At 39.2% G+C, this 13,423-nt stretch overlaps 2 protein-coding genes across 7 annotated transcripts in view; one reads left to right on the plus strand and one right to left on the minus strand.

Moving 5' to 3' along the window:
* HPS3 (HPS3 biogenesis of lysosomal organelles complex 2 subunit 1) overlaps window positions 1-13,423 on the plus strand; it is a 44,744-nt gene that overhangs the window by 23,326 nt on the left and 7,995 nt on the right. For 5 of the 6 annotated variants that reach the window (XR_005019752.1, XR_005019751.1, XM_036851353.1 and 2 more), the window contains exons 7-14: window positions 2,210-2,364; window positions 3,801-3,909; window positions 6,565-6,746; window positions 7,603-7,783; window positions 8,711-8,944; window positions 9,934-10,119; window positions 10,462-10,650; window positions 11,731-11,838. Coding sequence is in view for 4 of the 6 variants with exons in the window: in XM_036851353.1 (XP_036707248.1) it covers window positions 2,210-2,364; window positions 3,801-3,909; window positions 6,565-6,746; window positions 7,603-7,783; window positions 8,711-8,944; window positions 9,934-10,119; window positions 10,462-10,650; window positions 11,731-11,838 (1,344 nt within the window). In the remaining 2 variants the exon portion in view is untranslated. The remainder of the gene's footprint in view (window positions 1-2,209; window positions 2,365-3,800; window positions 3,910-6,564; window positions 6,747-7,602; window positions 7,784-8,710; window positions 8,945-9,933; window positions 10,120-10,461; window positions 10,651-11,730; window positions 11,839-13,423) is intronic. The other variant, XM_036851352.1, reaches the window with a different exon arrangement.
* The window catches only part of LOC118894786 (ceruloplasmin), a 67,704-nt gene continuing 64,841 nt past the window's right edge, over window positions 10,561-13,423 (minus strand). Inside the window, exon 20 of the mRNA XM_036851347.1 lies at window positions 10,561-10,647. The gene's annotated coding sequence lies outside the window, so the exon portion shown is untranslated. The remainder of the gene's footprint in view (window positions 10,648-13,423) is intronic.

Here is a 13,423-nt window from a genome sequence, read left to right on the forward strand (position 1 = left end):
TATAGTGCAACTTCAGAGAGAGCACTTCACAACTATGGTATACTACAATTTTATTCATTTAATAGAAGTATTGGTGGCAATTGTATAGAGCTGTTAACAAAACAGTACAGAAATCAGTATATTCAAGAGCACAAAAGTGAATACAGCGCATTCAGATGATTTATTTATACTGTTATCAGATATGCCTTTAATTCTTTAATCGTTTTACAAAGCCTTCCACAACTTTTCTGTAGTTCTGTAGTTTTGATCTAGTGTAAATGGATATTCTAGATCAGTAACCTCGTTTTTAGTGAGTAGTAATACGCTTAGTCTCTGAAAAGCTCTTGACCGCCAAATAAACAGAGGCAGTTTTATGATGAAATTCTCTATTTTCTGACCTTGAATTTCTGTTCTCAGAAATACACTGATCATTTGCATCATATTCCTCATGTGCAGTTTTACCTCTGGAACATAAGCTCTTTGAATGGGTGTTTGCTGTGCATATCCGTGCTGTAGGGAACCCCCAAGTTATGATGGCCTCTATTTCACATGTTAACGTCCATCTGGCAGCTGGAACGCCTTTTTCTGGAAAAATGAGTGTTCAGTGATGATGGTGTGTAGCACTTAATGTGTCTGAGGCACTCTTCCATTATCACTGTCACCCAAATTGTGATATGCACTGGCGTTTTCTGGAAATTGTGTCTGAGTTCTTTTTTGCTATGGGCTGCCTATCGCTTTCTGCTGCTGACCAGGCTTACTGCCTACCTTCAGCCTCTTGGGAAGTCAGAATCATAGCTTTCCCATGCCTTTCTGTCTGTGTTTAAGATATACACATAGCCTTTTCAGGAGATTATTTTAAAAATAAATGTTATGTCCCTAGTAAGAATGGAAAGGTGACAGATTCTTTGTCTCTTGCTTCCTCTCTCCCCACCCCATCTTGCCTTGTTTTTTGTTTTAAACCTCAGAGAGACGTAGGCTTGTGTAGGTAGTGATGGTGGAGTGAGGGGTACATAACAGATTGAGGTAGGATCAATCTGCATTTGGAAATAAATCTCAGTTCTAGGCCTTCTCAGAGTCTCATAAAACCAGAGGGAAGGAACACAGAAGAAAGGAAGGTAGAAAAGAGGGGAGATGGGCAGCTGGTGGGGAACGCTGCCCCTGAGGCCAGTCCTCCTGAAGGTGGCAGACGGAAGGTCGGTGATGATCACACCTCCCGGCTCCCCCTTCCCTGCGATTCCACCATTCTGAAATCCTAGATGCCCCTGAATGAGCACACCATCATTTTGCTCCCTTGCTGACTCAGGCTTTGGGAGCTGCGGTGTCTGAGAAAGGTTTCACAACCTCAGAGTCGGGACCAGAGTACACGCGATCTTCATTTCCCTTTCCTCTGAGATTCTGGCTCAGCATCACCAAGGCCACCCTAGCTATTCTTAGGAATGTAAACAATAGGTGGAGGTTTTCCCCCATGTGCTTTGTACAAAAGGGACAATGAAGACGACCTCAGAATCAAAACCGCATTAACGGAGGAGCGGGGAAGGCCTGGCAGCACCATTTTGTGAGTCGCAGAAAGAGCTCTTCCCTTATCTTTCGTATCCATTCTGCATGAGTGAATGGTCCCTTATAAGGACAGGAGGCTGGCTCCTGGTCCAGGATTTCCTCCAGTTTGCCTGACACACCCCAGCCTGTCGGCTCTTCCAGGCAGTGTTCACATCTACAGAGCTAACAGAGGCTATCGGAACATGAGAGTGTTTCTTTCGTACACACGCATCCACTAAGAAACCATTTCATGTACTACTCTACCTGAAGTACAATGTCCTTTTATAGTGTCTCATTTTGTCTAAAGAGGCCACTCGAACGTACCCTGAGCCAAACCACTGTTAGTGGGGCATTTCCTGGGTGGCAGGTAATCAGCCCAGGGCTGGGCTCCTGGAAGGTCTCTGTAAGGCAGAGAGTTCCCGCAGCTTTGAGGGGCCTCAGGTGTACCCACTCTCTGCATTCCTTAAACCAAAGTCAACAGATACTAAGTAGCTCTTTGGCAGACACATGGATGAGATAGTTGGTTAAATAGTTTAGATAGGATAACCTCTTACTCTGATAAGAATAGGAATTTGAATTATTTGGGGGGAGAGTGAGGGGGAAGGAGACGTTGTATCAAATAGATTGATTTTTGAAGATTAAAGTTCATGCACTTTACTCCTTGGCTAAATTTCCGATTTCTTTTCCTTATTAGGCTTGCCCACCTGTCAGTATGGATGTCTGTGCTTTACGAATACAGCTTTTCATAGGCTTGAAAGCCATCTGTCACTTTAAAAACCACGTTATACTTCTGACCAAGGCAGACCCTGAAACAATTCCAGAGAGAAGAGAGTCACCCAAGAGGCTTCTGTAAGCATCCCCTCACCCCCAGACATTCCTGCGAAAGTTTCTGGAATGAATTGTTACTGCTATATTTTGCATACATCTTTGTTGATATTTTTTTCAATAAAAGCTTTGAATGATCAGATAGCTTTTCTAGGCGTTCTTTTTCCAGAGTAAGAAAAGAAGTTTCTAAAGGTCTCTAGAATATCCTTTATAATTGACCTTGAACTTTTAGAAGAAGATAAAGTATGAAATTAGTTCAGTAAATATCTGTGGTGTTTTAGATAAGAAGTTAAAGGGCATGCCTTTTTGTGTAATTAACAAGTAAGACAGAGCCTCTTATGCTGATCCAAATGACAAGGCTCTTTATTATTTTTCTTCTTTGGCCTTTAAGTGGCTACATTTTTATCCAAAGATTATTTTCTGGTATTTCAATGAAAAAGAAATTAACAATGCATTTCTTACCTTAAAGCACATTCATGATGTATAGATTATGTGTTAATCTACCTTAGAGTAAAAGTGCATTATTCTAATCTCAGGTTGACACTTCGGTTTTCTGCTTTCACATTGTTTGGAATAGAATGCTTAATTCCAGAGTAGTTATGCTTCTGAAATTCGATGTTTTCTATACTGTGAACTTAGTGGTAGGGAATGCAATCTAATTTGAACATTCCCCTATGGAAAATTAAGTAGGAAAGAAATCTGTTTGCAGGGGAGGAACACAGATTGTATTTCAAGTCCAACATTGTTTTCCATTTTTAACATAAGTTTAAGCTTTTTTGAATTATTTGCGCCTGTGCTTTGTTCCACCAGCAGGAATAACCAGGTTCCCTTGGGTAACTGGTCACTTAGAGTGTGCACAAGGTGGTCTGAGACTGACTGATCCTAAAAGCTTTCTGGCGAGAGGAAAAATAGTTTGTAATCTCACACATTTGACATCTTAAAAGTATTGTATATTTTTAGATGATTTTTTAAAAAATTCTAATTTATTTGAAAATTCATTTGGTCTAGGGTCTGTATTTTTAAAAGATTGCATACTGCAGAAAATGCATCATATAGTGAAAGCAAGAGATAATATAGTGCTTCCAGCTGATGTTCAGTTCTGTCTTTTACATTTTTTCCAGCAGCCCTGGCCTCATGAAGGCCATATCCAAGTCTTTCTTCCTTTTGAGGGGTCTTGCCTGTTCTGTGAACTTATTGCCTATTTAACAATACTTGTGGAATGAATTGGAAGTGCTTGGTTTATCAGTCCATGAGACTGCAGTATGTTAAATGCTGTTAGGCCTATGTAGCATTGTGCACTAATGTTCTCTAAAAATCGACTGTGTAGTTAATCAACAAAGAAAATACTAAATGAAAATGATATCATAGTTACAATATTTTAGGTGTCTGATATTTACCATTTAAAATTCCCGTGTATTAATAATATGTCTTATAATTCTTGTCCTTTGTTTTGCTTTTAGTTCTAGAAAAGGTACCAGTGTTAATCTCAAAACACCTCCTGTAGCTGAGGCTGGGTGGAATTTGTATATTGTGAATACGATCTCACCAGTGCAACTGTACAAAGAAATGGTACTCCTTTCAGACTTCTAATTCTGATTTGTAGAAATTTTTAGAGTCTAACTGATGACTAGAAATTGATTCTAATTATCGTACATTCAGAATGCCACAGCCAACCAGCTTCCAGGCTCTGTCTGACAGTGGAGTGTATATCTTCACCTTCTTGTTTTCACAGCTCCTGATATTTGAGGAGCCAGGAGAAATTCCCTTCACTAAAATAAGACTCCCTTGTTCATACCCATTCACCTATGAGAATTGATTAGCCAGTCTAAACATAAGTAGCCTTTGACCTTTACTTTGAACCCTAGCAAAGAGAACCATGAAATGGAGCCGAAAGAAATCCTAGATCATATGTCCCTGTCTCACGCTTCTTTGAAATATTAGCAGATAGTCCCAGGGCACTGCAGCACTTGTAGCATTGTCCCATAGGCATCCTTATTCCTCTTCTAAGAGTGACAACTGCCTACTCATCCCTGACAATTTTTATAAACTCTTTATTTTGAAATAATTTCAAACCTACAGAAAAGTTGCAAGAGTAAGAATAGTACAAATAAAACCTGTGTATTCCCCACACAGATTTGCCCATAGCCAACATTATACTCCCTTTGTTTCTCCCTCTCTTTTCTTCGTTTTTTGCACTCTTGTACTTTCTAAACGCGCAAGCACGCATGTATATTTTCTCCTGATCCATTGGAAGGTATACTGCATACGTCATAGCCTAAGGCCCCTAAATATTTCAGTGCATGTTTCCTAAGAATTGAGATATTTGCTTATATAACCACAGTGCACACATATGCTTCAGAAAATTTAACAATGACATAATACTTTATCTAGTCTACAGTTCATATTCCAGTTTTGTCAGTTTACTCAATAATGGCCTAGTAGAATCCCCCAGCACCCCCCACCCCAGGTCCAGGATCCAGTCTAGCATCAAGTAATGTATTTAACTGTCATGTCTCTTTAGCCTCCTTTAATCCAGAATATGTTCACAGCCTTTCTTTGTTTTATTTAAAAAAAAATTTTTTTTTTTTTTGTTGAAGTATAGTTGACGTACAATATTATAAGTTACAGGTATAAACATAGTGATCCACAGTTTTTAAAGGTTATAATCCATTTGTAGTTATTATAAAATATTGGCTATATTCCCTGTGTTGTGCAATATATCCTTGTAGCTTATTTATTTTATATGTAGTAGTTCGTACCTCTTAATCTCCCTCTCTTATCTTCTCTGGTAACCACTAGTTTGTTCTCTGTATCTGTGAGTCTGTGTCTTTTTTGTTTTATTCACTAGCTTGTTGTATTTTTAGATTCCACTCTTTGTTTTATAACAGACAGTTTTGAAAAATATTTCTCCCCCCGCCACCTTTTAAAAATTTATTTTTTCATTTCATATCATTTCTCATGATTAGATTCAGGTTGTATATTCTTCTTCTTGGCCAGAACATTGTGTAGGTGACATATCTTTCTCAGAGTATCACACTGGGAGGTGCAGAATATTCATTTGCCCTTCACTAGTAATGTTAATTTTGGTCATCGGGTGAAGGTTTTGCCTGATTTGTCCCTGGCATTTTAATGCTGATAATTTTATCAGCTTTGTTCTGTGTTTTCAGTCTTGCTTAATTGAAAGTCTTCAACGTCATCTAGGTGATTTGCCTACTGGAGTCTAAAAATACTGATTGACTCAGATTAGCTAGTGATAATTTTTTTTTAAATTTTATTTATTTTTAGCTGTGTTGGGTCTTCATTGCTGTGCGTGGGCTTTCTCTAGTTGCGGCGAGCAGGGGCTATTCTTCGTTGTGGTGCGCAGACTTCTCATTGCAGTGGCTTCTCTTGTCACGGAGCACGAGCTCTAGGCGCTTGGGCTTCTGTAGTTGCAGCACGCGGGCTCAGTAGTTGCAGCACACGGGCCCTAGACTGCGCAGGCTTCAGTAGTTGCGGCACATGGGCTCAGTAGTTGCAGCACACGGGCCCTAGACTGCGCAGGCTTCAGTAGTTGCGGCACATGGGCTCAGTAGTTGTGGCTCGCAGGCTCTAGAGCGCAGGCTCAGTAGCTGTGGCCCACGGGCTTAGTTGCTCCAAGGCACTTGGGATCTTCCCGGACCAGGGATCGAACCCATGTCCTCTGCCTTGGCAGGCAGATTCTTAACCACTGCACCACCAGGGAAGTCCTAGCTAGTGATAATTTTTATAAGCCCACTGTGAGTTACAGAAATAGATGTAGCAGAACCTAAATTCACAGATTGAAACTAAGATAAAGGAAGCATACTCAATCTGAATTTGAGAAAGATTTAAATCATAGAACTTAAAAATAAAGTTAAGGTTTTCAGATATGTTCATTAGCCTCATCAAATTGTGATCAAATTATTGCTAAGTTAACAGTATTATTAGTATTACAGTATTAATTGTACCTTCTGTAATGATTAGCACTGTTTAACAAGAGAATATTTACAATCATGTGTGTGTTAAACTGGCTCATAGATCGTGGGGGGAAAAGAAAACCACTTCAGCTAGGCCTTATCAGAATGATAAATAACCACTTTTTATTTTTTAGGATTTAATGTGTTCAGATATTGACTTTAGTAACCAACTGGATAGATATTCTTAAGAACTGGGAAACTCTGGGGAGACGTCTTCAGCAGCATTAGCTGCTTGCCTTTTTTGTGTTAGGTAGACTACAGTAACACCTACAAGACTGCAAAAACGCAGAGCTGCATCCACCTTCTCAGCGAGGCTCACCTGTTAGTGAGAGCTGCCCTGATGGATGCCAGTCAGCTGGAACCTGGAGAAAAAGCAGAGCTTTTAGAAGCATTTAAAGAAAGCTGTGGGCACCTTGGAGACTGCTACAGCAGGTTGGTGATGCTACTTGGAAACTTGTCAGAGAAGCCACCCTGAGCTTCAGGTGTGCTTACTAACTTTTCCACCTCTGGCAGTTACCTGACAAACGGGAGGACGCATGAGGGGAGGTGGTTTAGTTATTCATTCATGCCACAGCATTTGTTTAGCACATCCTGTGGGTCAGGTACTGGGCTAAGCTTAGAGAGATGAACACGACCTGTTGCCTGCCTTCAAGGACTTACAGTTTATTAGATGAGCAGTTCGTGAGTCTCCCATCAGTTAATTTAGGAATTTGAAGTTTCTTTTCAGACCTTTGGGCGGGGGTGGGGCATGACCAGTGAACATCCCTGAGACGACCATATTACTGTTAGCTTTAAGGGAGAGATACTAGTTGGACACTCTGTGATTTTAATCTTAGTAGTCAGTGCTTTTATGATGTCACAAAAGGACACTAGGATCAATAGTGATTTCTCTTTTTTAGAATGATCTTTATACTTTTTTTCATATATAATTGTTTCCAAGGCTTACTTGACCCGTGGGAGTCATTATAAATTAATAAAAGACTTTTCCTACTTATAAACACCATTATTTTAGAGCCACATTATGAATATTAAAATTCACTTAATGAATTGTTTTTGTTTTTCTTATGAGCAAGCAAAAAGAAGCTACATTAATTAGAATGACTTTGCAGAACAAAACTCCGGAGTTTGTTCCAACTCCTAATGGCCGTAGAAAATTATTTTGAGATTTTATATCTTCTGGAAATCATGATCTGTTTTATTATTAAATGTGTTAGACATCCAAACTTAAACATGACAAATCTGAAGTAGTTTTTTTTTTTTTTTTTTTTACTTACTTCCTTCCCTTTAGGCTTGACACCCAGTATTCCCACCTCGCCTTGCCATACTATAAGATGTCTGGTTTGTCTATGGCTGAAGTTTTGGCCCGAGTGGACTGGGCAGTAGAGGATGGATCGCAGAAATACGAGAGGGGATTAATCTTTTACATTAATCATTCACTTTATGAAAACCTGGATGAAGAATTAAGTGAAGTGAATACAGTTTTCTATTTAGTTATATCTAATATTTTTAATTTTTCATTTTAGCAATTTATTTTATGTAATTCTGTTGAGAAATCAAGTTCCAAGTATTTTTCATTGGCATTATAGTCTTTTTTTCCTAAAAAAGGTAACTAGTGTGCCCTTTTCTTCATTAATAATACTCAGAATTACAGCTTGGAAAAGAACTTATAATCATCTTCTCATGCTTTCTCATTACATAGACAGGGGGGTGTGGTCCACTGTGGTTGAGTGACCTGCCCAATGTGACAGTGGCATGTCTTTAGAAGAATGACATAGAACCTGGGCTTTGCCTGCCGCCTTCTCATCCGCAGCCCTTGTCACAACCCTAGCTGCCCCACTCTCCAGGTGTCCAAAGTTTCCCTTATGAAATCCTGGCCCAGCAACCTTCAGACATTATTAAGGATCATTTTTAGCCCCTCATGTATTTTTAAAGAGTTGAATGCCAATATGCAAAGTTGGGTATTGTGATACCAAGTGTTTTAAGGTTTTAAGAGAAATGAAATTTTCTCTTATAAATATTAAGTATATTTTATACATTAAATATAAGTAAATTTTGTATTAAGCAGTAATTTTCTATAATGGACTTTTGAGTATAATTTAATCCAACATTTGTTTTCTTCTTCTGAACTCTTGTTAAAATTAGAAATGCTGGCCACAACTTGGTATACACTTTCCCTGCTTTTTCTTCATTATAACTCAGCAAAGAGATCACTTTAGGTCATCTCAGCTCTCCCACGCTATCACCATCAACTCTCTTTTTAAATCGAAGCATAGTACTGTAATTTTATCTTAATTGGAATGTTTGTATCTTGGCTTTTTATCCTTTTTTTTTTTTGCTGATTTTGTTGCTTTCTATCAGCTGACTGACCTTTTATTTCTCGTTTACGCTCACCAAAGGAATTGGCAGCAAAAGTGGTTCAGATGTTTTATGTTGCTGAGCCGAAGCAACTGCCCCATATTCTCTGTAGTCCTTCTATGAAGAATATTGATCCTTTAACTGCCGTAAGCTATTTAAGGAAGCTGGATACTTCTGGATTTTCATCAGTCTTAGTGACGTTGACCAAGGCAGCAATGGCTTTGAAAATGAGAGATCTTGACATGCACAGAAATGAAATGAAAAGCCATTCAGAGGTACGGTGCCCTGCCTGGTATTAACAGCAAGCTAAAATAGGACTCAGTGGTCCTGCGGTGTTTAGTTTTCTTCTGGCTTCTGTGTAGCTCATTTTTTTCTTAGTTGTAATGGAAAATAGACTTAATATTAAAAAGGAAGTGACCCAAAGTGAGAGTGCTTGGGCTTTGGATTTGGCAAATAAAAAGAAAAATGAAAGATAAATGGCAGCAATGGGTATCCAAAGACTTTTCAACTTAGTGTCAGGTATGTTCAGAACACAGTGCTTGGCACTGAAGAGTACACAGGCTCTGCCCTGAGCCGACAGTCAGACCTGGCATGAGGGGGTGGTGTGGTTTGTCCCTGAAAACAGAACAGTGATGTATATTCAAGTACAGCAAGTAAGTTATTAACCTTGAGTCTTAGGAGTCCAGTAGTTGCAGAAATAGCCTGCATTTGAGAAGATCACAAATGACTGTGTGGGAGATTAGGCATTTGAATGGTGTATCAAAGAAAAGGTAGCTTCCCCTTGGAAGAGAGGCCATTTAGGGACATAAGCCAAAGAAGTTAATCACTAGAGGAAGAAATTAAGAAGTGACATTAATTGAGCACTTATTATGTCTCAGGTCTAACCAAAAAGAGCAGGAGTGCTTTATTGCTGTACAAATGGCACATTTTATTATGATGAGGAGAGCAAGTCAACACTGAGATGTCCTCTACTTTGAAGAGTAGAATTCTAGAAAGATGAATTTTCTTTTCATAATTTTGAAAAATCCTATATAGACTAAATTTAAAGCTGTCTACAAAATAGGACATCTTGATGCTTAATTAAGTAATAATAACTTCTACAAAGACAGTTACCAATGATGTCCTTAGAACTTGTCTTTGTAAAGAAAAAATTAAGATTACAATAAATTATTAATGGCTTATCATTGATTCTTGAATTCACTAGCGTGTATTTCCAAGATGAATGCAATGTTTATTCTGTTCCTCAATATTTTTTTATCTGAAGATGAAGTTGGTATGTGGCTTCATTCTGGAACCTCGGCTATTGATTCAACAGAGGAAAGGACAGACTGTTCCAACTGAATTTGCAGTTCACTTGAAGGAGACTCAGCCTGGATTGCTTGTGGCTTCAGTCCTTGGCTTACAGAAGAACAACAAAATTGGAATTGAAGAAGCAGATTCCTTCTTTAAGGTTTGTCACTTTGAAAATGTACTTGTTCTGGATGGCCTGATGAAGTTGGTGGGGGGATGGGTAGCAGAATAAGAGAAGTGAGTTTTCATTTGTTTATTGAAAAATGAGACTTACACATAACCACTTATAAAAGTACAGATTAAAAAAATGTATCTATAAAAATTCCGTTCATGCAACCTGGAGTCTGTTAAAACTGTCTAAATTCGCTTTTGCCACGGCACTAATGCTACTGATAAATTATTAAATACATGGCCCACGTGATGGAGTGCTGTTCAGACCAGCTGTAACTTGATCAGTCCTATATTTATCTGAGCTATGGAGGCTTGTCTCACTGTTCTCAAGGTGCTTTGTGGTAAAGATGAAGATACGATTCCTCAGCTCTTAGTAGACTTTTGGGAAGCTCAGCTGGTAGCATGTGTCCCGGATGTGGTACTTCAGGAGCTCTTTTTCAAGCTCACATCACAGTACATCTGGAGATTATCTAAGAGGCAGTCACCTGACACCACACCGTTGAGAACATCAGAGGACCTGGTAAGATAATGGAATAGGACAGTGAATTAAACTTTATGTACATTACACATTATGATAATGACCCTTCTTTTTTTTTTTTTTTTTTGTTTTTTTTTTTTGTTTGTTTTTTTTTTTTTTTTTGTGTGTTTTATGTTTTTGTTAAATTTTTCTTTCTTTCTTTTTATTTTAATTTTTGTTGACCCTTCTTATTTTTAATGGCATAAAATCAGTCGTAATTCGTATTACCGGATATCTTTTCAAAGCAAGAGTTAAAAATACATTTAAAACTTGTCTGTGAGTGAAGTTGCCCACATTTTAAACACTTCTGTATGCTAAAGAGCGCCTTCTACTGCTCCTATATTACTTATACCTACAGTGGTACTTAAGTGGCCAAAGTGTGGGAGAAAGGGCTTTTCCCCAAATCCATCTGTGCTCCCTCAGGCGACAGTCATGAAGTGGAACATGAGCGAAGAGACATCTGCAGACCTCCCTGCTGGGAGAGGAACTGCAGAAGGCTTGTGGGAGAGAGACTTCCTTACCAGACTTGCATTTCCTGTCAGCTGCACAGACAAGAGCTGTTCCGCAGTCTGCAGCAGCCCTAACAACTCTACTCTTATCCTTCCCGTTCCCCCCTGACCCCCGGCAGCCCCTTTGTCCCTCATAGTGACAGAGTGGCTAATGTGGGTTTGCTTGAATAAGGGAGTCTTTATGGGAATTGTCTTGAGAACTTATGGAAGAGATTTTGCCTCCCAAGGAAAGTAGTAGAAATAAAAATTACTTTCAGTATTACTGTTAACTTTTTTTGAGTGTAATTAGCTTAAAGGAAGTATTGCCCTTTTTGTGAGAAAGTGCCTCTTTGCAGTTTTTTGAAAGTTAAAATATTAGGAAATATTTAGTAAGGATTTATTCAGTGAGAAGCAGCAAAACTAAAACTTTTTCCAGGGGAATACATTCTAAGACTTTCTTCCCATTACCAGGGAAATGTATACCTAATTTTGGGACACGGCAGAATGTTCGGGATTGCTCACTGTTTGTGGGATGGATGAAGAAAGTCTTGTTTTGTTGTATTTTTGTTTATGATAAATTTCTTTTACATTTTAGATAAACACCTGTAGTCATTATGGCTTAATCAGTCCGTGGGTTAATGTCTTAATATCATCCGAATCCTTGGCTGATAAAAATTATATGGAAGACCTTTCAAAATTACAGGTAAATAAAAATGCCTCCTTTTCTTATGAATATGCATATTACCATATAGTATAGGACTTAAATTTGGTAAGACCCTGGGTGTCCAGTTAATTTAGAGTGTATAATTCTGGAGACAGAATCTATAGTTAGGCATACTCAAGAGCTCTGGAGGGAATTCCTGCCTCTGCCTGAAACTGCTGACGGGAAGTCTGGTTTTGTTGCCAGTCGGTGAGTGAGCTTCCAAGTCCTGTGACTCTTGCCTCATTCCCAGGATGTGCTTGAAAACACGTTGTGAAATGAAAGTACGGCAAATGTTTCGCGGTGTTTTCATTGACGAGATTCACTTTTATTTTAGTGTTCACTCACGCAGGTTAGGCCTCTAGCCCAAACCAAGCACTACTATCTGTCTTATAGGAAATAGGTCAAAGTAGCTAGCTTATCTGGCTCCTGAAAGGATTTTTTTTTTAAGTAAGAAATATGATCAAGAGAATGTAGACCATCCTGCAAGAATTCTGAACGTGAGTGTTTTTGACTGAGAATGAGAAATAAAGTCCACATTTGACTTGGTGGATTGGGCTGGGCTCAATGTGGATGTGATTTTGTTTAATGTAATCAGTGGCCCAAGGACTGAGTATAATCCCCACATCTGTTGTGTTTGGTCTTCCCAGTGTAGCTGCCAACATACGAAAATTGAGATTTCAAATTCAGAATTTTGAGCTTCAAGTTTCTCTATGAGAAACTCAGCAGAACTTTCATTCAGCAGTAACCCTGGGCCCTCACTGCCTGAGACCTGAAGGTTGGAGCCACCTACTGGCTCCCCTCCTTGGGCAGTGCTCGTGCTGTCCTGTCTGCCACAGTTCCACCTCCGTGTCTCCCTGGTCCAGATGCTGAGTGTCTGGCATCCATTTCCCTTATACCCAGCCGCCTTCGTGCGTTTTCATCATCTGGTTTTCGTCATCTGGTTTGGCCTTGTTAAGCTTTGGAGTTTGTAACCCCTGATTTACTCTGGGAACTTAGTGGAAGCGTGGTTATTGCTTATAGAAACCAAAATGTCAAATTGGGGATGGGGTGGCAGGATGTGAAGCTCAAGAGACCATATTGCTTAGTCTTAGCCTCTAGACAGCCTGTGATGTTGCCAGGAATGGAGTTACTTACATTTTTAAAAAAATTGCCAAAGAAGGTTCTTGTTGGTTCTTATCTCTAGTACCCTTATGATACAGAGGCTGCCAAGCACTTAGTCTCAGATTTGTTCATTCCACAAATACTCCTCAATCATGTACTGTAAATGTGATTGATGTACAGCATTGGACAAGGCAGGCAAGACCTTGCCCTCCTATAATGTATGTACTAATTACATATTTAAAATGCTAATTGTAATAAGTGCTATTAAATATCCCCTGATAAATCTTCAAAGCATATTTATAATCTCTGCTTGAAAAAGTATAATTCAGTGATCTTTAGAATCCATTTTAAGGTATTTAAAAAGGGTATCTTGGGACTTCCCTGGTGTCACGGTGGTTAAGAATCTGCCTGCCAATGCACGGGACACGGGTTCGATCCCTGGTCCGGGAAGATCCCACATGCCGCGGAGCAACTAAGCCCGTGC

The sequence above is a fragment of the Balaenoptera musculus genome, chromosome 4 (genome assembly GCF_009873245.2).
Source record: "Balaenoptera musculus isolate JJ_BM4_2016_0621 chromosome 4, mBalMus1.pri.v3, whole genome shotgun sequence".
Lineage (NCBI taxonomy): Eukaryota > Metazoa > Chordata > Mammalia > Artiodactyla > Balaenopteridae > Balaenoptera > Balaenoptera musculus.